The following is a 27,667-nucleotide window of genomic DNA, read 5'->3' on the forward strand; positions in this document are numbered from 1 at the left end:
ACGGTAATATCCTGAGAAGTTACGTTAAATTTAACTTAGAGATGTTCATAAAACCAGAAAATACCATGATTGAAATTATTTATATGACAACCTATTTAAAAGAGCACTCTTCAAAGCCAGTCATTTTTCAAAGGAATATGGCTGAGAAGGCCGAAGTCCTTACTACAAAGGAATTTTTTAATTATTAAAAACAACAACAACAACAAACCATACAAAGATCACATAACAGTTCAGAATAAGAAGCATAATGCAGGTAATGCAGAGAAAAATCAACCAGCACACTATGCAGTTTCTACCACTTGCACAAATTCCATTGCTTTGGGTAGCTGCAGCTCAGCACAGGGCTATGCCCACCAGATTCTGCACTCTTTATACAATGTTTCCAGAAACGTTATGTAGGAGGGATGTTGCATACACAATCTCTACTGTTCAATTACTGTCACACCACACTGTATCTACGGCTCCTGTGGGGGGCAGTGACTCATTTTATGACACATACACCTTCCACTGCTGTTTCAGAGTCGTACCACACTAGATTTTCAATGACAAAGTTTATTTTAGTTGAGCTGGGCAACTCAATTGCTGGCAGGTGCAAACCTTTGGTAACTGCAATCAAGTCAGCATCACAGCAAGACTGTACAACGATAGACAACTTTCTAGCTTAATTTTTCAGATATTCAGGTGCTTAGCTTTAACATATACAATTACATACATAATATACTGAATTTCACATATGTATATGAGCAAATCCCTCTACATTAACAAACTGCAAAGCAAGAAATTGCCTTTTAAAGCCTTAGCCTGAAAATTCTTTCCTCTCTACACAGGTAAAATGCATTATGCCAAGCGCGCAAACATGAACGCAGCTGAACTCGCACAGCAGCCCCTTGGACACAAGTCTTCCAAGTAACAATTTACAGCACAACACATTCTACATTTCAGTAAAGCAAGGACTTGTTGGTAAGATGGAATGTTCTACTTACATAAACCTTGAGAGCATGTATTGAGAACACTGCAACAATACATGACAAGCTACGCGTTTTCAATATAAATAAAAGCTTTCCATGTCAATCAACTGCATATATTAGAAGAAATTAATTAAATCCATGATGCATGAAATTTAACTTAATTTCTCATCCACAAATTTCAGTGGAAAAAACAGAAATACAAACTCAGATGCACAAAGTGCTTGGTGGAATCACTCCTGATAACCTCGGTTAGTTAAGACACCAGGATATATGGTTTGGATACAGTCTGCTTCTGATGATACGTCTCACAGCAGCATCCAAACAACCAGTCCACATCATCTGGAACCCTACAGTTGAGAAAGTCACCTTTAATTTACACCTGGCTACCACATGCTTGCACGTCAGCACGTTTTTACAAGTCCTGTATATTTTATACTGCATCCGCTCAGTCATTTCAGCTTTTAAATGGTCTGGGAATGTTTACTAAACTTTCAGTATCTTTATTTGGAAAACACTATACAATGGAAAGAGAACACGTCACACATTGTTACAGCTTTCTTAGCTTTCTCTATTCTTCACTGCTGATACAATCTTTCTTTAAGAGGTGTTTTCAACCCTGCTTAGATACACAATAAACTCAGACAGACACTGTCTTTACAACATAAAAGATCTATAAAACAAACACGACTCAGTATGGTTGGCTCTCCATTGAGGAAAAAAAAAAAGCACAAGCTACCTCATTATCTATACCTGCTCAAAATCACAACAGCCACAATCTCCAAATGCTTCAAAACGGGAGAACAAGCATACAAACTGAAGAACACAGAAAGGCAGCTCAAACAGGAGTTCAGCATTCTACTTCAATAACCACCACGAGCATCAGCAAAATACATCTCAGCGCTCACATGCCCATGTTTTAACCAAATATTTCCTAACTGACTGCCAACTTCGCCCATCAGCCTAAACTAACTTAAAATCCTTTAACACTTGGACTAACGCTAATTTGCCTTGCACGCTGTATGCAGACTGAATGGAGGAGGTGTAGCTCCTCCATCTCCAGACAATAAAAAATCCTTCACATCGAGCACTTATTAGAGGTTAGAAGTGAACACACGTAAGAAACTTCTCCCAAGCTCAGAGAAGTCTAATCCATTTGCAAACATCGGAGGAACAGACAGTCTGAAATCCTTCTAACCAACATCTTCCATAGTCAATGAAGTAAAGAGCTTGAAGACTTCCATTGCACCAGTCATTCACAGTTACAAAGCATTAAAAGCTCAGGTCAGCAGAAGGACACACTGCAAACCAATGAACAGACAAAGTGAAAGCTCACGTCAAGAAAAATGTCATACGAATTATGGAACTGGTTCACAAGATAAACTTCAAATTGTGCCACAGGTTGAACTTCTGCATTGATGGTAGCAGTTATCTCACATTTATGTTTATCACGTCTGATTTTGTAAGTTTCGGCTCACAAAAGATGACAAGATTTGTATTTCTGCCATTAGCAACTGCTGACAAAATATGAGTATTAACAGCATGTTGAAACACTGCACTGGAAATTCCTAGGCTGTAACAAATGTAAAGCAGAATGTATATACTATTCCAAAAGGAAACTAAAACACACTGTCTTATTTGCAGCCTCCCCTCCTGTATGGGTACAAGTGCAATGAAAGATAAAGGGACAGATCTCAGAATAAAACTGCACTAAGAAAAGTCAAATTCATTTTACTGCTAATGTTTATACTCATGTTAAGGAGATTTAATCCAATGTCATGAACTTCCCTATGTTTCCTGAGTGACTTCGTGGAAGTCAGAGCGGGTTCACTTACCAACCTCACGAACATCATTGCAAACTCTCTTCCCAGAGGATACAGCTCCATGCAAAGCAGCTCCTGCCCATAAAATGCAGTTTGGCCAAAACCTACAGATCCACTGTTCTGTATTACCCACAACAGATGCTCTCTTTTAGGGAGAAACAGTTAAAAAACACAAAAACAAAACAACACACAAACAAAACAAACCACGCGGTTATTTTTGAAGCTGTTTCCTCTGTCGCTGTTTTTAAGAGGCAGTTTTTAGGGAAACTACCAACAGGACAGCTGAGTCACTTCTCACATTAACAGCATGTGAAATTTCTCTCACTGAATACACTTTTCATTTTGAAAATGAGGGAGAAAAGACAACGCTGGTTTCCTGTGACAGAAGAGTACAATTTTTCTACAACTGTCACAGCAGCCTTTCAGTTTGGTACAGTTTGGCCAGCTATTTACAGAACATTGGTGAAGGGACAGACCAAACCCATGGCTCCACACTACATGAACACACTGAGTTCACCATGTTTCAAAGTTCTGAAATTATAACAGCCTTACCCTACAGAGTCACATTCGATGAAAAGCCAGGTACAGAATATACAGTCCACAGCTAATTGGAGTATAAGAATTTCCTGACTGTTCAATTTCATGGCATTTAAGATCTACCTTCCCCTCCTCAACATCCCGGATGTCAATCCGTGCTGTAACCTGATTTAATTTGCCAGATGACGGGATGGGAATATGCTACAATGGCATATTACTGTAACTACGATGCTCTTTCGCTCTCAACTTTTCATCAAAGACGGAGAGTTTTGCTTTTAAAAGAAGCATGATTAATTACATCTAAAAATAGTGCATCTCAAATTAGTCTGCATTTGAAGAGTACAGAAACTGCAGAGCCAGGGAAGTTCTTCAAACACTCATCAGAAAATATTTCCCCCAGTAAACCACACAAAATGCAGCACAGCTTCCTTGTGCAGAAAAATAAATAAGTAAGTCAATGTATTCCACAATGGCTACAAATCATTCAGATATAGTAGGTTCAAGTTTATTATGCAGAGAGAATTACTTCTTTCTTTCTCCTAACTTAATGATTAAAGTCATGCTTTTTGTGTTGTTGCTGTTGTCCTGCTAAAATGAAATGGAATTCCATTCAGAGCAACTTTAATTTCAACACCCAGTACACATTATAGTACTTATATGGCACAATGAAAAAGTAATTGAAACTTTTTTCCAAACCTCTGCAGACTTCCTGATGTCCTGCACGCAGTACAGCCGGACACTTGGACTTGCCCCTAAACTGCTGCAAGCTTGGCATGCAGAGAGCATCTCAGGGTGGGGGAGAAAAGGGGAGGAGGAAAAAGAGGGGAGTGGAAAAAACGAGAGGAGAAATTTAGGCACGCACACACGTCAGCCAGACAAGAAGCCTCAGAACAAGTTTAGCAAGGAAACACCTATAAAATGATTTTTTGCCTAGATATAAAGCTTTTATGACTTCAATTTTTCTTTTTGAAGCATTCCTTACTCTGAAAGTGTAAGGTAAAGAAAACAGCCAAAGGACAAAAGAAAATTCTATAGTAATACCTTATGAACTATGTTAAAAGAAAAAAAAAAACCAACAAAAAATGCACACACAAAGAGCCATACATAAAACACAAATACTGCCAGCAACACAACAAAACTACCCCAAAATATGAAAATACCAGCACGCACAACTGTGCTGTTTATGAACTGGATGGCACATATCTTGTTTTCTCCTGGGAATAAGCTTGTGTGACTTTCTCACACACAGGCTGAACAGAAGCAAGCAAGGAAGAAAGCCTCTAGAAGAGTCAGTGTCAAACTTATGGCCATCTAGATCTCATACCCAAGTCACACAGCTGAAGACCGTCATTACATGCGAACCCAAGAGCAGCAAAAGAGCCCAGTGAGTTCATTTTCTCTGTAAATTCCTGTTTTTTGTCTGAAGCAGATCACACTGTCCCTGTGAAAGTTGCCCTAAAGTTTCAGCAACCCAGTCAGACCAAATGAACCATCAAATCATCTTCTAACATCTATTTATCAACCTGCACAAGCAAGTCTCACAAAATTTAAACACGAGTCTTCCACTGCTTCTAGCATTCAACCCAACTTTCCACCTATGAGCATCTTGCTTAAGCCTATTTTACAAACCTGTTAAAATACTGAAGTACTTCATGTACAAGATAGAAACAGCACTTGCTTCTCAGACAAAAACACAGGAAAACTTCAATTGCCTTGGGGCTTCATTTGTTTCCTCTTACCATGTAACTGGCTGGGAGCTGCTGTCACTTCAAGCCACTGCTCTGTCCCAACTATCATTTAGAAGGTATTTAGCACCACACACACTTCATTACAGAAAGGTAGCAGACATTAAGAACAATGCATCCATTTTCCTCTGCCGTGGTTATGAGTTCAAAAGTTCTCCGTTTCAATACCATTTGAAAAACCAATGCATCACACAATAAGTGGGTGCTGGAGAATCAGGAAAAGCACACAGGTCTGATCTAAATGGTAACATAAGCATAACCATGAGCCCTGAAACTAAACAGTCAACTCAATTTATATTATTTTAAACATTTTCTGTAGCATGAACTCCTTTGCCTCTCAAGGAACAAGTGCAGCTCCTCCCCTGCAGAGCATCAAGGTGTAAGAGCAACAAATCAAGAAACAATGGACTGAAGAAAATGTGTCAGAGTCAAGATAGGATAAATGATAAGTAAAAGGATATTAGACAGTTGTGCATCAGACTAGTTAGACTCTTTTATAAGATACTGTCTCCAACTTCAACTGCTACTCTTTAATGATTTGAGTTCTCAAATGGAATGGTGCCAACTTCAATCAAAACCTTACCAATTCTTTCTGTCACAGATGTGAATGAGCAGTGATGCTAGGCACAGCATATTGTGCACGAAATACAGTTGGGGAATTACCTCTGTACTGAATTTGCAACTTCTTTTACTACGTCCATGTCAAGAAATCAGCATAAAATCCATCACGTTATAGTACAAATTAATTTCTTTTAAATTCTAAACTGTAAAAACAAGAACAAGTTAAAAGGTGTAAGGTCTGATGATCATAAAACTCGGAATTAATTCTTTAGAAGAAAAACAGAAAGATTTCAGCTCAGATAAAATTTTAAGCAGGTGATACTGACACAACAAAGCTAGAACTACAACTGGATGCATAAGACAACTTTAGAGCTAAAGTAGCATCATTGCTCAAATACAGAAGACATAAGGGTGTTTATTTCAAATTTTGTTACATATTTGTACCATCTTTAATGGAGGTTGTCAGATCTTTTACATGCACGGGTTAATTACTCTGGTAATACCTCCAGCCCACATTAAGGTATGGTTGACATATTTTGAGTTTGTTTCACTATGCACTTAAGTGAACGTTTCTCTTCATTACCAGCTGTTCTTCAGTGAACCTGGAAATTCAGTATCATTGGAAAACTAAGCCAAACTCCAGGAGTCCAGGAAGGAGTCAATTTCAAATGAATTAGGCTTTTCATTTCTTTTTTTGTTTCCCCTCCTGTAACTTTAGTCAAATTACACAGAAACTATAATTTATAAAAATGCCATTAGGTAACATCCTAATTCAGTGTTCAAGAAGCCAAAAAGCTGGACTTATGAAATAAAATACAAAGCATTCCAAAACGTTTTACAGACTAGTAATAATTATAGAAAAGTAATTACAGAAGCTGAATAGAAGCACATCACTTAGGTAGGTCTTCAATTTGGAAAAAAAAAAAAAAAATAATCATTAATTTCTTTTCAATGAGGATTGTTTTTCTTATAACCGTTTCAGCGCACTATAAATTTAAAGGAGATCTGCTCGGGCCACCAACACCAAATTTGATTCTCTCCTGCCACTTTGCATTTATATTCTGAGGCAGTGGAGTTGCCTGGTGACAGCCTCTTCGCTTCAACAGCAGCTGGCAAGCACTCCGTGTCCTAGGAAATAGTTAACTCATATTTCATCCTACAATTCCACGTGGCGATCTGGAAGTGCCAGCACCACCCAGGGCAGAATTTACAAGTTACAATTTTTCTTAACTCTCAGAAGCAATAAAGAAAGCAAAATAAACGGCCCATCATACGTAGCTAGCACACAGCAAACAGTAACCCAGAGTTAGTGCATCGTCTAGAGTTCAGTACCAGACACAAGTGGTGATTGCATAAATCTGTCAATTTAGCTTATGTTTCCAGAATGCAAATTCTCAAGTTACGCAAGGTAAGACCAAAGCAACCGGCGAGTTGACGTGTTTACAAGAAACAGCCTCCCTCTTTAATATTTACAAGGCGCGTATTTCAGCATCGCTTATGTACGCTGATCTGCTTCCCCAAGATTGCTTTTGCTGAATGGTCAAGCATACGTAGAGCCAGAATGTATTTATTCATGTCAGCTTTTTAAAGCAAAAATATGAGATTTATATTCGCAAAGTGACAGTTTATAGCCAACATAATTCATGCATAACAATGGCACGTTAATAAGCACTGTCACTCAATTAATTTTAAGATAAATTTTTGCATAATGTCACATTTCCTACTTTCCTGTGTCAGCCAGCTAATTTTAAATTCTCTTTGTTGTTTTGAAGAAGGCCGGGAACAACATTTTAATGCAATATTGCTTTTTAGGAATACTATATTAAAAGAAACACACATAAAACCACAACATGGCCATTGCAATCAATCAACTACATTACAAAAAGCTTAAAGACTTTATTAACGAAAACAAACTGCATTTTCCAATGTACTTCCAGACCCTTCATTACTATAAAATTGTTTATAAACCTTAAAACATTTTCCAAACTGCATTATTTTCACCACATATTACAGAACGCTTGACAGAGTAACACCTCTAAAAAAAATCCAGTTTCTCAAATTCTACCGTCATAAATTCTGATAGACATATTATTAGTCAAATACCTACCAGGCACTGTATAAATATATTTGCTGCCACACAGACCATCACATTTCAGGTTTAATCTGAACTGACTGAAAAAGCACTTGAACAGAAGTGTTCCAGCCAACCATAAGCTCTTGAAGTATTATAGTAAAAAACAAACAAAAAAAATCCACAGTAAACCACAACTCTTCTGCAGTTGCATAATTGGCTAAACTACACAGAGAATACCTTCTTTGTTAAACATGCAACAGTGAATACTGATTTCTAAGCCTCAAGCTATGTAACTTTGCAGTGTCTAAAACTCTGACCTTACTTTCATACTCTCAATATTGATAGTATCAAACCAGTTTCAGTTTCAAAGTTACCACGTGTTACTTCAGTAGAGTACACCTGCTCCCAATGACTGCTGTGCTTTACTGATCTGCACAAATGCCTCCTCTTATGGGAACCTCCTTGAAAAGCAATATAAGATCATATATAAAAGCTCTGCTGAACCATTCTGGGTTTTCAGAGCTTCAAAATTTCTGAAATTCTATCTCTGTTTATTTCAGAATGCTTTAGTTATTCAAATGGCATTGAACAGATACTATCAACAACGAAATTGTGCCACAGAAAAGTGGCAGTATAGCATTTTTCAGGAGACATTTTTATGAAGAGCAATAATAGCATGTTGTGGTTTCTACAAGAGTGTACACTTCCTTAGAGAGTCATGCTTAATTTTGTTACAACTACTGAAATCTAAACGACTACTACGTTTTAAGGCAAGCAAGTTCACATATAAATTAGCAATAATCACCTTGTTTGTACACTTAAGAACATAACCTTGTGCCCTTCAGTACTTAATTTCATGTTTTTGTTTCAACTTCAACTGCATAACACTCCTATCTCAACTTATCAGCCATATTAGCACTCTTCATCCTACCAAAATGTTACTGCAAACTTGTAAGGGTCAGTAAACAGAAAAAGAGTTAAGAAACAGACTGGACTGGTCAGAGTGAGCATCAACAACAGCTACATCACTGCATGCTGTGAAAGCCTACAAGCCAAGGCACTGCATGAGAAGAAAGCTCGTAAAAACAGGGAAAGCGTTCAATACGCTCTCCTGCAAAAACTTTCTGTGGAGTCAAACGGGTCGATGGCAGATGTTGAGCTTCTTGAACAGCATTCAAAATTTAGTGAAGAGGGTCCAAGGGAAGAGGTCTTGATTTGGTAAAACACACCTTATCTACCTAATGACCAGAAGATGAAAGAAAAAAATAGATTCCCTCTTTCGGAATAAAAGTTCATTACCAAGACAGCATCCAGCACTGGGGGAGGACTGTGGGTATGTGCACACCGCAGTACTGACGTACTTTGTATGAGCAATGCTTTCAGCAACTATTAACAGTGCTCACTTTCTGCCATGTGTGATGCTATAATAAAAGATGGCTTCTAAAAAAGGAAGCATAGTACATTTAAAGCAGTACCAACAGCTCAAAGAGTTATTTGTTTTATGTAAAGAGGAGCTTGCTGATATTCAGTGCAACTAGACAGGAAACCTACCATATCCGTAAAAAATTTAAAAGTATTTTTGGTACTGCAGAAAATGAAAGGCTATCAAAAGAACGCTTAATTGCAAAACAGGAGCGTGCAGGGAATCTTTAAAGATACTGGGCGCTTCCAAGACGCGTGCAAGCACGTGTCCTGCTGCCACATGCAGCCTAGTGCGGTGTTGAAGCGCTTCACAGATCACGTTATATTCATTGAACAACAAGCCCTGAAAAGCAGGTATGCAGAAAACCACCGATTCCATTTATTTCCCTTATCATGTCCCCGCCCACTTTTATTACATAAGAAAATCCCATTTTCAGACTTTTTCCATAACTGCCAGTTCTTGACAATCTGCCCACCCTTAGCAGCTCCACTGAAAATATTTTGTCCTTTACTATAAATTTCAAAGGAAACCTAAAAATGCAGCTTTAAACCACTTCCACTTTTTTTTCTCTCCACAGGTTTATCTACAAGGCAGCAAAGTGCACGCAGATGGCCATCAGCTCCCATTGTGCTGCCATGCAAATCTATTGATGGTGACCAAAGAAAGGAGAAGTGCAAGCTGTCGGGACAGGGGCAGCACCATCAGATTCTCCTCGATCTGCACATTATAACTGATTTGCAAAAACAAGCAGTATTACACAGACAGGAAGGAAAGATGTGTCCTATAGACAAAAGGTCCTCGGATACAACTTCTCAGAATAACTCAGAGAACTGATGGAGAAGAACATAAGAATGTTCAGAGGCTTTTCTCACAGCATTTGGTAGAAAAAAACACCAAGAGGGAGCCTTGTGTTATTGCACACAGCCGAACGTTTAGCATCAATAAGCAGAAAATGAGGAGGAAAATGATTCTTAAAATCAAGAAGTAAGCTCTAAACCACTACAGTACGCCCAATGGAGACAGCTGCTTTTAACAGACAAACACACCTTAAACATGAGGATACACTCCTCTCCCATTAGCTCGTACCACGCCTAATCAGGCTTCCAAGCTCTTCACATCCTTGCTGCTACTCCTGAATTTATACACTTTTATACTGTAATCAAGGGACTTCAGTCTGCTGACCGAAGAGAATCAACAGGTCGCTTTTGAGAACTCTCAATCCCCAACTGCTACTTGCCCTATATTCCATCATTCATTACAGAGTAGAGAACAATATTTCCAATATTTTCCTTCTTGAAAAGTAAACATGTATATCAGTAATTGCAGTATTGCACCACTAATACTTCACACCATTATTCTATAGTGGTTCTATTCCTATTTCTTAAATGATATTTTTACTACAAACATATATGTTTAATTTTTAAACATGAAAGATTAAATTAGAAACTACACACACAAACAAACTCCTCTTTCAAAGGGTCAAAACACTGTATTTACACCTACTAGCATTCACCTTTTTACTACAACCTTTATAACTGAGCTTAAGTTTGCTTTGAACAAAACAGGGTTCTCAGCGATACAAGCACAAGCAAAAGCCCTGCATACAGTTAGTCTACAAAGAATTAACTGGATTAATTAGCAAGGGATTTGAGAAGCAGCTTGGAGCTAGAAAACCAAAACACTAAATTGTTTAAATACTTTGGCGATGGATCAAGGTTTCTAGGCAGCCCTATGTTCCATTCTCTTTTTTTTTCTTTTGCTCGGTGTTTTAACACATTTAACCTGACAAGGTACTTTTTCATGAGATATGAATGACACTGTCAAAATACTCAAAAAGAAGATGTGAATTAAAAAATGCCACAAGCTGTTAGCAACTCTGCCAACATATATGAGCCCAGGCAACACTAATTAAAAATCAATAGCTTGGGACATAAATAGCTCTTATCTCTGTTATAGTATATCTCTAACATAATTCTTTCATAAAGAAAAAAGCCAATGTCTTTGCTATTATACTGACTGAATTGACCACAACAAAGCAAAGAAATATGGCAAAAATGCTGAGCAAAGAAACACATAAGAGAGAGGGAGGACAGGAGTATGAATGACTGGAATGTTTCAACCTTGCACCATCATTAACACATAACTGGTTGGAAACAGGCACTCCACAAATATTTGCAGAGTAAGTTACCAGGAGGAACATGCCAGGTTTTTACTGCTAACATAATTCTATACAAAAGTCCTGTATGCCAAAGAAATAATAGTGCATTTCTCTGTTAGCCAGACCTTATTAATCATTATTCTTTACTGTGTATCTCAACTGGAGATAAATTACTGCAAATTCTCTGATAATTAAAAAATAAGGGTGAGAAGAAAAGAGCCAGCAAACAGCATTCGGTCTCTTCTTCTGTAATAATATGATGTTCAAATTAACATCAGGAGGTATCTAAGCTAAAAGACATAAACTAAGCCAGGAACTTAAGTCAGCACTTCTGTAAGCTGTTTTCAAGCATCTGGCTTATGGAGACTTGAGAGAATTAAACCCATTTTCTAATAAGAGACCATCCAAGATGCATCAGATTTGTGCATGCTTTGGGTCAGCCATACTTAATTATGAGAACTCAGACATCTGAACAGCTTCTACAGATTTTTTTTTTTAAAGAATAAACAAAAATCATACCAAAACAGAAAGGTTACGTTTAGTTTTACTTTTTGTCTAGTGAATCCTGAATTATTTATTAATTACTGATGATGGAGATATCATACACCTCCATACCTGTCCATCGCTTGAAGAAAGGCATTAACCAGGCAAAAAAAAATTTAGCAAAAAATTTCCTTGAGTTTAAAATAAAAAGGAAAAAAATCATTTACCTAAGACCTAAATATACATAGGTCAAGGAAATAAAACTTCTGAAGTGCCCATACAAAAAAACAGTTGAAAAGAAAATAACAAAACAGTAGCACCCTTAAAGTGAAGTTTACAAGACCAAAAGACAAATGTGAGCTCTCAGGAACATCTTGCCTGAGCTAACCATAAGCATGTGCAGTAATGCTTGACTCAGAAGACAGCTTTGCTGTATCTGCAGAGGAACATCAACACCAAACGTTGGTAAGGCTACAGTGGACAGGCAGCCATTCAGGAATTAACGTCTGGAACACACAAATTGTGGAATTAAAATTTTCAGAAATACAGATCAGAAATACTGAACATACACAAGCAAGACTCCACCTCAGTAAAATTATATGCCAAACAGAAACATATTGATAGGAATAATCAGATTAAATAAAAATGTATTTCCATTATGGCAATACAGTCACAAAGTACAAGCCTTTCAAATCTTAAATGACAACATTTCACTAATTCAACTGGATTTCAACTTCTGTTAGATGAGTTTTGGGACATGCCTTTTTTTTTCCTGCTCCCACTCCCTCACTACAACTCCACTTTAAAACAAATGTAGGTTATTGATCAGAGTGCAGCCCAAAAAAATCAAAGATCCTATTCACAGTTTGCAGACACCGGGTGTGAAGACAGTAAAAAAGACAACCTCAGCTGCCCACAAGATCTTCCAGACCGTCTTACTTTTCAACGATGTACAGTCAAACACACACACTTACGTGGGGAACAGCGCAAGGAGGAAAGAAGGCAAGCAGAAAAAGAAAGTTAATGCAGCACTATTACACTGTGTTTGGAAGGAGTTGGGGCTGTTAGTTCATTTATTTATTGTTATTATTATTAGAACACAGAACCAGAGCTCATACTGACCCCCTAAATCAAAAGATTTGAAATTCCAGACTTCTCCAATAATGCTTCATCTCAATGTAAAAATACAAGCCATCACTTCATTAACATTTCAATCACCCACTACACTGAAGGCTCAGGAAAACAAAAATTCAGAAGCTCTGTTACATCATCCTTCTCTCCATTCTATCATTATAAATTAAACTGATTATAAGATGGAGAAGTAATTTGCAAACTCTTTCAAAGGACGTGATTTACATTTTTCCTCTGCAGTGATAAAGATATCCCCCTAACATGCTGAACATGTGTTAAATATTAACTGAAGATACTTCTACCACATATATAGTATGCATCTCTATCTGTACGTATGGCAAAAAGTAGAAGACATCTTTATGTCCTGGGTTTACTTTTAGTATTCCAACATTGTTTATAATACTGGCACAAATACTGCCACCAATAAAGAAACAAACATTAAAAAGGTGTCCTTTAAGCTTTCCTTTAAGGCATCCACAGTAATGGCATAATTTGCTCTGGACATCATTAAAATGTAAAGTTAATGAGGATTCAGCTGAAAACAGAAGAAATGTAACCTATTTTCAGGCAAAACTTCTAACACTGCAATCAGAGGGAAAACCTCTTTGATGTCTCTTTGTCTCTTCTCATTAATTTTCTTTTCGTAAAAAAAAAAAAAAACACAAAGGCTGTTTAAACTAAAAAATGCACAGAAGTTTAAACATGGTAATTATAGTCAAGCTGCAATGAGGTCGCTAGGTTTTTAAAACTTTGAGATAAACAAAATTGGGATGTATGACTATTTTAAACACGATGTGAATAAATACTCAATTTTAATTGTTCATGTGAAATCCACTGCATTCCAAGGGGTAAGTCTATGTATGGAACTGATCAGGTTGGTTTACTGGAGGACCTAATTCCATATCCAGGGTAAAACAAGCAGTCAAGAAATAGATAAAAGAAAAGCACCATCAGTACTGCATTGCTAGATATCACAATTGGTATTTCAGGAGTAACAAAGCATATATTTTGCAATCTCCAAGTGGCAAACTGAGATTTTGTTACTTTTTACCTCTACAGTTAAAATACAAAGTACTGAACCATTAAATAACTCTATTTACTCACTAACTCGGATTTATGAATACTGCCCATGCGTGCACACAGCAGTGCACTTCTTTCCACGAGAAAATACTTTAAAAAGCTATTCAGTTAAAAAGCACCAACAGAATCCAAGACGCACGGAAGCACTACGTATTTTTAGTGAACAGTTAATAAGCCATAATCAAAATGATTTTTAATATCATTAAAAACAAAAACAAAGATAAATTCTCAAAAACAAAGTTAAGATACTTAAAGTAAAAGCAACAAACATGCAGGACAAGCATTATCTTCAATGTGTAAGAACATCATTCACAACAGAGCAAGATACACAGATATCTACAGCATTTTCCCATGTGCAAATGTCATATCCAGACAAAATGGCGTGACTAATGTATTAATGTGATAATTAGAAGTATGAGTTTTAATGGATTTGTGGACATAGATAACAGTTCTACAGATAATTTCGTGCCCTATGTGATCTACTTTTATTTGTTTGATAGACCACTAGAATTAAACCAAGTAAATGATCTACAGACAAGCATCACATAAAACAAAAATCAGATATACTATAGGGACAAGTGGAGAGCAGCTTCAGAAGACTGTCTCACGCTTATTGGAAGGAAAGTGGTCTATTTGCTTATGGGTGAGGGTTGGGGTTTTTGTTGTTTTTGTTTGGGTTTTTAATGACGCATTTTACCACCGTTTGATTCTGCCCTTTACCACAGGCTGGTTCTGGTCTACAATCTCTTCAGAGTCAATTTCCATTCTGCTGTATCTTTTTCTCTTGTCCTACTATCTTTCCTTACTTGTCTGCACCATCCTACAGTCATTAACAAAAAAATAAAGAACACGGTTTGAATAATAATAAATGAAATACAAATCTTACAAACAGATGAAGGACACCTGATTCTACTGCGTAACTATACTGTGATAATTAACTGCTTTGTCTTCACAATTCAGTATCTGAATTTTTATTACTTAGTTCCTATAGCAATCATTTATATATTTAAGAGTCTTTGAAACAGAAGATCTCAAAGATATATAAGCATTTTACAGGTCAACTTGACATACCTGAAGAACTACTTACTTACTTAAGGGATAAAAGCATATAAGAACTAATTCAAAAGAAGTAATGTTACTGTTATTTATACTCCTAACTATGTCGTTTCAACATATTTCTCATGTTTTATCTTTAAAGGAAGATGGGATTCAGTAAATCTCATTAGAATGCAATGGGAGTTGCTAGTTCAGCTCCCTTCAGTAGCATATGAAATCCCTGAATGAATTCAGTGTGTAAAAATACTGCTAAAAATACTCCCAACAAGGTTTTACTTTGTTTCTTTTCGCTCCTACTCTGCAGGTGTAACAGCCAATTAAGTCTAGGACAGATCACATATTTTGGTACAGTGAATATTATTTTGGCAATAGCTCTTCCTTCCTGTTTTACTATGGTCCCTTCACCCTTAATCCCTCGTTCAGCTTTCTCGGTTTCTGTTCCAACTTCTGTGAAATAAGTTTTATCAGAAACAACATGTAAAGGTGTCTTAAAAAAACAAACAAACAAACAAGCAAACAAACAAAAAAAACATAAAAATAACATTCACAACAGCTAATTGATCTGTCAGCATTTGGAATCTTGAGAGGTAGATCTACCAAAACTGCAGGGCCACAGCAGGGCCAAATCACTCTTCACTCATCAGTCCCAAGTCAGGAGCATCTTCTGGAATTCCTTCTCTCATCAATGAGGGAGTTCAGCAGAGAGCAGGTAATGGCCCTTAATCACAGACAATGAGTATGCCAGCATATTAAGAGAATATGATGCTATGATTAAACTATCTTACCTCTGTTATTCACAAACACAGGGGAGTGAACCACACACTGACCCATAACTATGAATCAGCACACAGTAGCATTTTATACAGAAAACTGTGCTATTCTCTGACAGCACAAAAAATTGGAGTGTTTGTTTGTGTTCTTTAACATACAACCATGGCTGGATCAAAAAAGTTGTCTTGGATTGGTTTTACACTTTATAATTTTACAGTAACTTCATCTTGCTAACTCTTCTCAATTAAAAAAGAACACTTTTTTTGTTCGTGATGAAAAAAACCCCATCACATCAAAGAGGATCAGGTCCGTAGTGCCTACAGCACTCAAAAAGAGTGAGGAACAATAATGGACCTGGATCACCTTTTGCTTCACCGAATTTACTTTGCTTGCCTGTTAAACTTATTCTCCGGGTAGAATTACTGGCCCCTGTGTCAGCAGACCAAGTGTGGACACTGCTTACAACATCAGGGAAAAAAAAGTCCCTACTCTTAACCTACAGGGAGTCTTCTTTAAAGTCATTATTTCTTATTTATTTTCCATCTGAATGACACTCTAATTAAAGTTCTTTGTTCTGTACAAGTTACAGAAACATCTATTCTGAGATTAACAGCTGATTTCAGATGCACTAAGCAAAAGTTAACACTCCTTAATGAGATTACCTGTTGTGATTAAATAAGGACAAACAAAAACAAACCACCTTGGAAATTTCTGTGACTGAGTATGAACTACAGTTAAAATTACTCCTTTAATTTAAGTCAACACCTCCGTAACAACTTTTTGACTCTATTCAAAATATAATCTGTTTGCAGTTATTGGGACAACAGCCCTACTTTTAAAGGAGCACATAAACATAATTAATGTTAATTGCAAGACGCCTGTGTCAAATTCTTAAATGCTTCAAATGGTGAAATATCGAATGCTTCAGTAGCATTTGGTATCTAAATTGAATCTCACAAGGACTCTTTAAAAAGAACCACTCCAACTCCTCTATGAATTCAAGGAAAATGCAAATACAGCTAGTGAATGAAAATTATTTGTTAAAACCATTTAAAAAAAGCTCTCTAAAAAAGTTTCAGTTTAGCAGTTAATTTCAACCTGCAGTTAAAAAGGCACTAGCTGTCAGTCAGTTTTCTCACCCAACTCTATCGTGAAAAGAAAAACTGACAGATCACAGGAGCTCGCCTTTGTAAACCAATTCAGGAACTTTCATGCTTCTTATTTGTTAGGTTAAAGGTTAAATTGCTGACCTCTGCCCTCCTGCTTAGCAGCCTTTCCCTTTTTCTGTAAAGCTTTATTTTGGGGCTGTATTTACATGGATTAGTCTCTTTTCACGCTAAGAAGGAATCTGTTCACAGCCAAAGCCTTAGTTCTGGTTGTACAAAAAGCAGTCACAATTATTCAGCAGCAGACAATGCCCATATTGTGGATTTACAAAAAAACCACCTCAGCCATGGCCAGCTCTGTCCTTGCTGCACAAAACAATAGAAGAAAAATCTTATCAAGCATTCAAGAGAAAGCAAACAAAGCAGGCCCACTGTGAACTTGATGAAGATGTCAAGCTCCTTTAAAAAATATATAAATCAACAAAAGAGTTTAAAGTCTTGTGAGTAAGACTTTCTGTGCAGAATTTTTCTCTCTAGTTAAACAGTGCCAGCAGCACCAATGCAGTGCAGACTAGTAAATACTTGAAATAGAAAAGGCTGTAGACAGAAGCAGTTAAAGCATGATGCAAAAAGAACAACAGATCTCTCCCCACAAAGTAAATTAAAGAAATGGAAGAACATTCATGATTACAGCTAGCTTTTTGCTCTTCATTAAAGCTAGCAATATCAGCTAAGAACATACCTAAGGAATGTTTTAAGTACAATGTATGATGACTTGCAATATGACAAATTCTAAGATGTTTCATAAAGTGAATTATGTACTTGATTTATATCTAGAACTCAAACTGGAAACTGCCTTTGAACAAAATAGTTCAGACAGTGCTACTTGGTCTGGTTACTTCAGTCCTAGTAAGTTCTTTGTGAATGTCTTCCACCTTGTTGGTACTTGAAAGTGATTGAAGAAGCAGAAAACAAAGCAGGAGCTTAGGAGAATCACCATTCCCACATGCTTAGATTAGGTTATTTTTCCAATCACATCTAATGAAGTTTGACACAGCACCATAAAGGTAAGATAGGAAAACTCGTGGTACCCGAATTACGGCACAAGTTCAACTCAAACCCTTTTTACCAGAAAGGAGTGTTTTGTATTTCCTTTGTTACTTACTTAATGTTACCTATTTCCTAATACATAACAGGAAGATTTCAAGCAACAAAATGTTTTCACTTCACAACATAAAGGTTGCTCTAGGGGTGCATGGATAAGGTTTGCCAACTTCTGAATTACTAACTCTTAACCTTACTGAACTAACTTTGTTTATGTTCAAAAAAATGCACCAATTTTAGGAGGCACTGATGCATTAACTAAAATTACAACCTACGACAAAGAGAATACGGTAAGGGGTAGCAGTACGTGCACTCTGCAGAGGCAAAAGACTGCTAGTTCTCTCTACCTGAAGAAGTCCTATCATGGAAACCACAGTAACAACCGTAGAACACTTTCAGAGCCCAAGTACGTCATGATATCTCCCAGTAGAGTTAAGGACTTCTATAAATTTCAGTTATAACATTTGCGATGTACTGGAGGGGAGGGGAATAGAGGGAAGAGCTATTACAACACTAGGCTAGAACATGAAAAGTAAAGAAGGAAGTACTTAAACTACTCACAAGCTTCTAGTAGGAACAAGATTAGTAGTACATGCTACTCTCCGAGCCAATTCAAATGCAAATTCCATCCTTTCTCTCAAACAAAGATAAACTCCCTCGGAGTTAATAGTTTCCTTCTAAGACTCATCTCTCTTTTCAACTTAGTGGTATGTTTTCAAGAAAAGAAAGAAGCACATGGTGAGTCTACAGCAAGACCTTTTAAATTCTGTCATAAAAGAAGTTGTATAAACTACATTTCCTTTACTAATCCAGTGAACATTTGTTAAACTCCAACACATTTATACTGTGTCCACGCTATCACATTTAGGCTTCTAACTTACCATGATTTAAAAAGAAAAAAAAAGAAAGAAATCCTTTAGCTGTACTAAACCATTTTAGCTTTTTCCTTGAACACACAGCAAGAATTTATGCTACACTCACAAAAAGATGAAAGATGAGGTCCTTGGAGAGAAAGGCCTTTTGGCACGCTACATGGCAAAGCTACAGCTTTGACACACTTTTATAAAGTCTGCTTTGGCGAGAACACAAAAACCCCATACAAAAGCATGCTATGTCCTCCCAGATAGGGGTGGAGGGGGACTGCCTTACTCTTATGAGCATTTACTTTCAAATTTTCATACTTTAGAGACTATTCTGATCTGTTACTTTAGACTAACAAATTCTTTTTCTGCACCAATAGTTTGACAGTTATGTTCCAATTCTCCTCAAAGCTCGTTCTAACAAGAGAGGACCTTTGGCTCAGGCCCAGCAAAATCCTCAAATTTGTCACACATTTCTGATGAATTATGTGCATCAATTTTAAGATCATAAAGTGCTTTGAGAACTGAAAGCAAGTGGTTAGTATAGTTTTGGTTTCTTTAGATAGGTATTTAAACCAAAACCTCTAATCATTTCTTTCTACCTGTGCATCTCAAAAGTTCTGGTGGAGAAAAATAAATGTTATAGCTGAGGTTCAAAAATAACGAACGCAGTTCGAGGGTAACAGTCATAAGCACACACTACGTCAAAAGTGTCGAATGCCACATGATCTTCCAGAAGTCCAGCAGCAATGATTTATAACAGAAACAATTAAAGTTCCTTGTAGTTTACCTCAATGTCTATGAATTTTTAATATTACAAGATGTCAAGACAAAAGCATAAATCAGAAGCAAGGACTTCATAATCTCACAGAATGCATTCTTCCCTCCTTTACATGAGATTTAAAAACAGGAAAAGAAAATCAGTTAAATAATGGTATTCCATATAAGCATCTATTTTGCTCTTAAATCATGCACTGAATAAAATAATTCCAAAGAATAAAAGAATACCAAAGACACAGGTCCCATCATGAAAACTTACTAAAAATTAAGACTGAAATAAGTAAGAAAACACTATACATATCCAAACAAGATCATCTATGAATGTATAAATAAAATCACTAGCGTAACTTTAAGGTACAATTTAATTAGGAAATCTGTAATATATGGAAGACTTCATGCACTAGAAATACACAAATTGCCAATCCTGAACACAGATATTTAATTTCTAAACAATTCAGAGGGGAAAAGGCCAGAGAGCCTATAGCTGAACCAATCCAGCAATCTTTCCTTTCTCAATTCACACACTTCATTCTAGTTTGGCAGAGCTCTGTCTTGATTCAAAGAAAACAATTCACGATTTATCAGCTTTCATGAGCAGAAAGCACCTCCTGGGTGTTCTGGAGCTTACATTTCTAGAAATCAAATCATATGACAATTTAGGCTAGAAGGGACCTCATGTCTCAAGTCCAACCTCTTGTGCAAAGCAGGGTCAGCTGTGAGGTCAGGTTCGGGCTGTCACGCAGTCCTTAAAATCGCAAAGGTTGGAGACTGCACAACCTGCACCCGTGTTCAACACCTCGCTGCGCGCATGGTGAACATGTTTCTCCTGATATCCTGTTAGAACACCTCGTTTCCATCTATGTCACCACCTCTCGTCCTCCCGCAGTGACTGGCATGAGAGCCTGTCACCTTGATGAACACCTCATAGGTATGGAAGGCTGCTGCACAGGTCCCCTGAAGTCTTCCCCAAGCCGTACAAATCCAGCACTCTCAACCTCTCCTTGCAGGTGCTCCAGCTCACCTGCCATCTTTGTGGTCCTTCAGGAACACATTCCAATTTATCAATATCTTTCCTGGAGCCCAGGACAGTCTTTCTTCTTTTATAGTCACCTGCCTTGGAAACTGATGGAATTTTCTACATGGTAGACAATGCATAATGCTCTCATCTATTTAGAGAGGTTTTAACTAAGTAAACATTTAAGATTGTAAGATTGTTAAGTAATATACAAGCAATGAAGCTACTTGAATTTACAATTGTCTGCTAGTAGTTAATAACAGCAGTAAATATTCCCCATATCTGCAAGAAGCAAACGAATCATGAAATATATTAATGCCTTTAATTGCATGTGATATTTAACAGTCACTTGAAAAATACCCTTTCCTACACAAACTTTTTAGCTATTATTAACAAAGTGAAGGCATGTTTTATCATCCCAGAAGCCAGACAGTCTCCCACACCAGGACTTTTACAGCTTTGGAGCAATCCATTTTCCTCAAAACCATATTAGAAAATTGATGTAAGAATGAAATGCAATTTAAGTGATCAATACTATTATGATACTGAACATAAACTTCAAAGTCAGTTGTCTTAGCTAATTTTGGAATCCATCGCATAGGAAGAAAGGTTTTTAAACATGCCTGACAATTTGCTCCTTACGCATTTTTTATGTTTTGCCTTTTTTAATAGCAACTGTTCCTCATCATTTAATATACATTCCTCTGACTCCAGTAAAATACAGATACATACTCTAGGTTTTCCAGCATAGAATAGCTAGCCAATGAAGAAGGGAAGACTGCAGAGACTCAAACAACAGATCCTGACGAGAACAGAAGGACGAAATATTTGGAGATGAGCTGATCTAAAACTTCTGTGAATAAGGGGCATCTCTTAACTTTCTTTTTAAAATGTGGGGGAAAAAACGCTTAAAGATTATTCAGACAATTAATTAACTTCAGAATATATAAACTATCTTTTACACAGTAAAAGCAACTGAAGGTTTTGCACTTACAACTGAATAGAACAAACTTAAAAACACAACTGAAACTCCTACAGAATCAGTTGGTTTATAGAACAAGACGTATACTAAATTCTCCAATTAAAAACCTGTAAAGTAGTTTCAGTGCTTTTTAACCCACCTTCCCACAGCAGGGAATTAATCCCTCCAGGGGGATGCAAACACACTTCAAAGAGAAGATTATACCCAGACACTGGTACTGTACAATGTAATGTTTACGGTCAAATTTGTTCAGATTTTCTGGCACTAGAATCCAGGTCAGATGTGCAGAAACAAAGATTAGTTATTAAAAGGGCTCCTGCAGTTACATCTAATAGTTGTGACGGTGCACAACAGTAGAACAAGCCAAAACTGTATTCCAGTTACAACTACCATGGAGGTTTTGGCACTAAAGGAAAAAGAGTTGCAGCAATTTTACCTTCACAGATGATGAAGTCTTTACCTACAGATAGAGAAGGAGATAAATGGCTTCCGAGTCAAAGAAAGATCAAAATCCGTTCTACTGGTTTGTTGTACCATACATACAAAACACAATATTCTTTCATTAAAAAAAAAAAAAAAGGTACGTTATTACTTCAGTATATGTTGTCCAGTCCTATTCAACATCTCTCCTTTTCGTAACAATCTAGAAACTGATATCACAAGACAACATCTTGAAGTAAGTTCCGGGTATAGGAATTTCAACTTGATTTTATCAACTTCACCAGCTGCACAAAGAAAAAAGGTATAATAAAACATTCACAAATATACTTACATGCAGGTTTCAACTGTTATGGGACTTCTCTAGCATAAACATGGAATATTTCTCAGAAATTTTGAGTACAAATGTAGAACACTTTTGTGAGCATGTAAGAAACAGTAAGTAAATCAAATTTCATAGAAAACTATTCGGAGTATGTTTTGATTAAACTTAACCATTCCTTATGCGTGAGCAGCAAATACAAACCTGAAAATGCATTTATTTCTTCAACACAATGAAGTAAGAGCTATTTCTATTTACAAAGACAAGGAATGCTGGAACCTCCACAAAAAAGGACAGATTCTCATTATTAGTTCCAACTGTAGAAGATTCTCTTTGCAAAACCAGTAAGACATCTATAAATCCAGACCAGCATAATATCGAATATACCTTATTATTTTACACTGCATGGTTCTTCAGGATAGTTTTTGCCATGAAACAGATAAAATTACAGTGTAAAACATTACCTTTCCCAATGCAACTGATGCCTGAATAAGTTACTTCTGCATACACTTCAAAGGTAGTTTCCGGATTTTGTCTGAAAGGAAAAAAAAGGATTTAGCTCTGAGAATTTCTGTTTCCAAATACATTTTTAATTACTCGAAAAGCCTAAACAGGTTCTAGGAACATACATATTACTATGAGAATTTGATAAAAATGGTTATCTTGTTTATCTGATCACCTCAGATTTTTCAGCCTCACAGGTACACACCAGGTGTACTGAAGTTGAGATTAGCTGGGAGAAATAGCATCTAAATTCTACTGGGAAAATACAGTTAAATAAAATCCAATAGAAATCAAGCACAGATCCTTTACGTCATTTCACTTATTTTGACTAGATACAGCAGTGTCACAGAGCTGTCATTCAGAAGCACTGCCAAAAAAAAAAAAAAAAAAAAAAAAAAAAAAAAAACTTTTATTCCAATCCTTGGCCATAATATTAAATGTTATTACATATCCAGCTTGCAAAAGGGAAGAAAGAGAACAACCTCATCTTACCCAGCATCCCAAACCAAGAATATAAACATGTCAAGGAGCTGAGCCCATTCCTCAGGGAATTTATATCATCTTTGCCCTACTTCAACAGCAAAACTTATTTAAAAAAACAAACATTTCTCCTCATGCCACAAACCCAGTTCCCACAACTGAAGTGGCACTAAGCCAAACCCTAAACCTATCTAAATTAATAGAAAGCCTGCCACTGCTTTAGGATAGTATAGGATCACACTCTACAGTTTCACAGACCACCTCTCAGGAGCAATGATATTGTTCACAACTCAATTAATTTTAATTTATTTTTCCACAAGTTCCATCCAATTTGCATGCAGGAACCATTTTTCAGGAAACTACACTGGTAAGTCACAAGAAAACTAAAATCAACAAATTGTTGCTTTGAATTATGAATAAACCTGCAAATTCTCTTTGTGCAACACAGAGGCGCTGCAGCACATCACTGTGTCAGATATTGAGATTCTTAGCTACACTGCTACCATCATGGCACAGGATGACTACATGATATGGCATCTACTTAACATCAGAAATGAATTTTCCTTTAAGATACACTGCTGTGCAGTCTGACCTTACCAAACTTGTCCACACCTATTTTTAGCACTAAGTTTTCTCAATTTATTTTATAAATTTTCAAATACTTTTACAACTAATAGATAAAATAACAAACGCCTTTTTAGTATTATATTAAGGTCTGTGTTTAAATTCTTTAGTGAAAATACTTCTTAATGCAGCTGGCAGGAACACATACTATATACCAAAACTTTCAAATCAAAAGACTTTAAATTTTATATTTTAATATCCCATGACAAACATCCACTTATTTCTACAAACAGTTCAGTCAAAGTAACTTTGCCAAGTTAGAAACTTGGTATTAAAGACTGCATTCAACAAGCGAACACCTCAGTATGAGAATGAAGTCAGCAGGAGAATGAAGTCATTGTTAAATTCTGAATATTTTAAAGCTTTTCTGCAGAATTAAGGAAACAACTCACTGTGAGACTTCATACACTCTGCAAATACAGCATAAACATGCACTAATATGTATATTTTGCAGCCCCTTTTTATGATTGTTAGCCTCCCCTGCAGACAGCTGATACCACGCACGCACTGTACTGAAATCTCATCCCTGACGTTGTCCGCAGCATTATGAACTTCAAAACTCACACACAGTTTTTTCCCTCCAAAAAACCGCCAGGTAACTTAAAGAGCCACGGTCAGTTATCAAGAGAACAACACAGATGTGACCAGAAAAATACATGGAACATGTATGTAAATACCCTACTTGTTTGATGACCGAATAATCAGAAAAGTGCAATTTTTTATGAGTAGTAATTTAAACTGAGTTCTATGAGAAAAAAATAGTGCTGTGATAAACCCTATTCATAGGAATTATTTCAAATCTGTTTGATGTATGAATAGCTGTAATATCACAGCAATCCACAGGAAACTCAATCTTAAAATGAAATATTTTTTAAACTAAGCCTTACACAACTGTTATAATCAAAATAATTTCTGTTACCAAAGTGCAAGGGACTTATGAATAAACTCTTGATATCTATCAACTCTTCAAGAAAAATATATTAGATCGAGTCCATAGTTGCTAATCCAATTCAGAAAACACATTTCCAACCCTATATTTTCACCTTTTCTGCCATGTATTCCATTCTTTAAGTAGATAAATGTTACATCTCTGTACATAGCAAGCTCTGTGATAAAAGTCTCAGGCTAATGTTAGGGTTCTCTTCTTTCAGCAGTGAAACAAAATTGCCTCTGAAATGAAGATTGGCACGGACACATTTAAAATGCATTTAACACTGAAGGTTACCAGGAAGTGAGAGCAGCCAGATTAAGCAGATTCCTATTTTTGTCAGTCTCTCTGGAACAAAGCACCTTGCACACGCATGTTCCAATGCGAGGCTCAACCCAACAGCAGAACCCAGTGTTACCTTTATTCACCTGAGGCTATACACAAGCCCAAAGCTTATGGGATTACTGGCAGCTTCCTAATTTCTTCCACTTTGTTTCGATGCAGCTACTGGTAACCTTTAAGCAGTCTTTCACTTTAATGATTCATTACTATAAATCCATCAAAAATATAACTGACACATATGCCTGGGTTTCATGCAGAGCATATCGCAGTGATCAAGTGCCAGGACGCTTAATATCCCTCATAACTGTTGATCTATAGCAAGAAGTAAGAAACCTGACTACAGGAATTTTGCTAGGGTTTCAAGATTCTTTGGCATCAATCAAAATGCAAGAGAAGGCAAACACTGCTTGTGGATCTGATACATATACAGTGGAATCACATTTCAAGTTAGTCTTTGGTAGTCTTTCAGTTGGTTTAAAACAAGATCATAAAAAGTAACTTCGGACCATATTCTTTAAGTGACCAATACACAGGTGACAGCTGTGAGGCCCGCAGCTGCAAGCTGCAGACAAAACCTTCACTCTGCTGCCAAAATGGCAACAATTTTAGGTTCTACCTTTACTTGGAATGTAAAGAGTTTAATTCATTTTTCTGACCTTGATTTTTTTGTAGCAACAGCTGAGAGCACATACTTCAAAGAAGTGCAAAATTTATGCCCATCCCAGAAAAAGAAACAAGTTTTCTGGAATCAAACATCATTTCAGCACTGTCACTACAATCACTCAGTACCCATTTGCATTTTCTTAAAACACCAGCACACTTAAGTCCACCCAGCCTAGGAGCATGGAAACTTAAAGGTACAACACACAAAGGATGCGTCCTGCAGTCTTACATTCAGTCTTACATTAAGCAACAGAGTTAAAAGTTAAAGCCCTCTGTTACCCTGAAGAACAAGATGTTAAATGCCGCAGAGCAATTGCTCAGCAGCACTGATAGACACTGCTCGAGGAAATGCAGGCTGACTGGATGCCCTTCTCCAGCACACAGCCATCAGCACCCCGCTCGGCAGTAGCGTTATTGCACGTCCACCAGTCTCAAGTGAACAGAATTCAACTGGAACAACATTATGGATGAACCGGGCTCAGTAGTGCTTACTGATATAAATCCTGTTTAAAACGTTTATGAAAATAAAAGAAGTACTGAGGGCACAGACCCGCAGGCCTAGCAGATCAACCAGCTCCAGCACTTCTCGCCTTCTTCCCTCAAGCTCCCTTGGCAGCGCAGCTTAGAGGTGCCACAGCCACACTGCCCCCTTCCTTCAGGGCACTAACGCAGGCAACGAGGCTTTGATCACCCCCGACCCTACCGCACCCCCAGAACAGATGTCACCAGTGCTGACAGTTAACACGTTCCGGCTCCAGCAGCCCCACTCCTCCTAAAGGCCTGCGCCGACTGACAAACAAACCCAGCGCCGCCGCGCCGGGCCCCGCTCTGCCGCCCAGAGGTCCGGGCCCGGCCGGCTGCGGACAGGAATCGGCACGGCTCCCCTCAGGGCCGCGCAGCTCCCGCCGCTCCGTCGGGGCCTTCCCGCCGTGCCCACTGCCGCCCCTCGTCCTCGTCGCCCCACACCCGAGGCCCGCGGCCTGGCCCGGGGTCCCGCCCGCGCGGCCTCCACACGGAGCTAGGAGGAGGGCGGGGAAGTGCCCTTCTCGCTCCGGAGCCCTCCCGCTTTCCTCAGGGAGCGGGGCCAGGGGGGAGGCACTCACTTGATCCTGGATCCCATGGTCTCTGGGGAGCCGCATAGGCCCGAGCCAGAGAGAGCCAGGGGGAGGGGGACCGGAGCTCGGCGGGCCGCGCTACCTCCGCCACTCGCCCCCTCACTCCATCCCGGGCAGCGCCGCCGTCGCCCGAGCCGAGTCACGGCGCGGGGGCTGCCGGGAGCTGTAGTGCGGCGGGGCCATTGGCCGGGAGCCGGACTGCCGCGCGCCCAGCGGCGGGAGGGCGGTAACGGTCGCCGCGCGCTCCCGACGGCTCCGCCCCCACGGCTCACCTCAGGCGGGTGGAGCAGGGCTCGCGCCGAGCGCGGGACGCACCTGAAGTGCGGCGCGAGCCGGACGGACGTTGGTCTCCTGCCCTTTCCCGCTCCTCGCGTCCCGCAGTGGGGGCTGGCGGGTCAGCCACCCCCTGAGAGGGCCCAAGTGTTCCACGGGCGCGACCCAGAGCTCTGGGGACGGATGCCCGCGGCAGGTGAGGGTCAGGACCGTAAAGCCCTGCGAGGAGGCGAGCCGTCTCCGTGCCGCTGTGCGTGACGATAACGCGTTGCGGCCCGCGGGCGGAAAGAAAAGTCCGGAGCCTGAGGGCAGCCGAGAAGGCTA

At 38.3% G+C, this 27,667-nt stretch overlaps 1 protein-coding gene across 6 annotated transcripts in view; it reads right to left on the minus strand.

Annotated features, from left to right (window-relative positions):
* Positions 1-27,075, minus strand: part of DENND1A (DENN domain containing 1A) — a gene marked incomplete at both ends in the record, with an annotated part of 170,509 nt that extends 143,434 nt beyond the window's left edge. For all 6 annotated transcript variants that reach the window (XM_079544662.1, XM_079544661.1, XM_079544660.1 and 3 more), the window contains 2 exons: positions 22,879-22,949; positions 27,059-27,075. In XM_079544662.1, coding sequence (XP_079400788.1) covers positions 22,879-22,949; positions 27,059-27,075 — 88 coding nt within the window. The remainder of the gene's footprint in view (positions 1-22,878; positions 22,950-27,058) is intronic.
* Positions 27,076-27,667: the final 592 nt, after the last annotated feature.

This window comes from Tetrao urogallus (assembly GCF_951394365.1).
Source record: "Tetrao urogallus genome assembly, chromosome: 19".
Lineage (NCBI taxonomy): Eukaryota > Metazoa > Chordata > Aves > Galliformes > Phasianidae > Tetrao > Tetrao urogallus.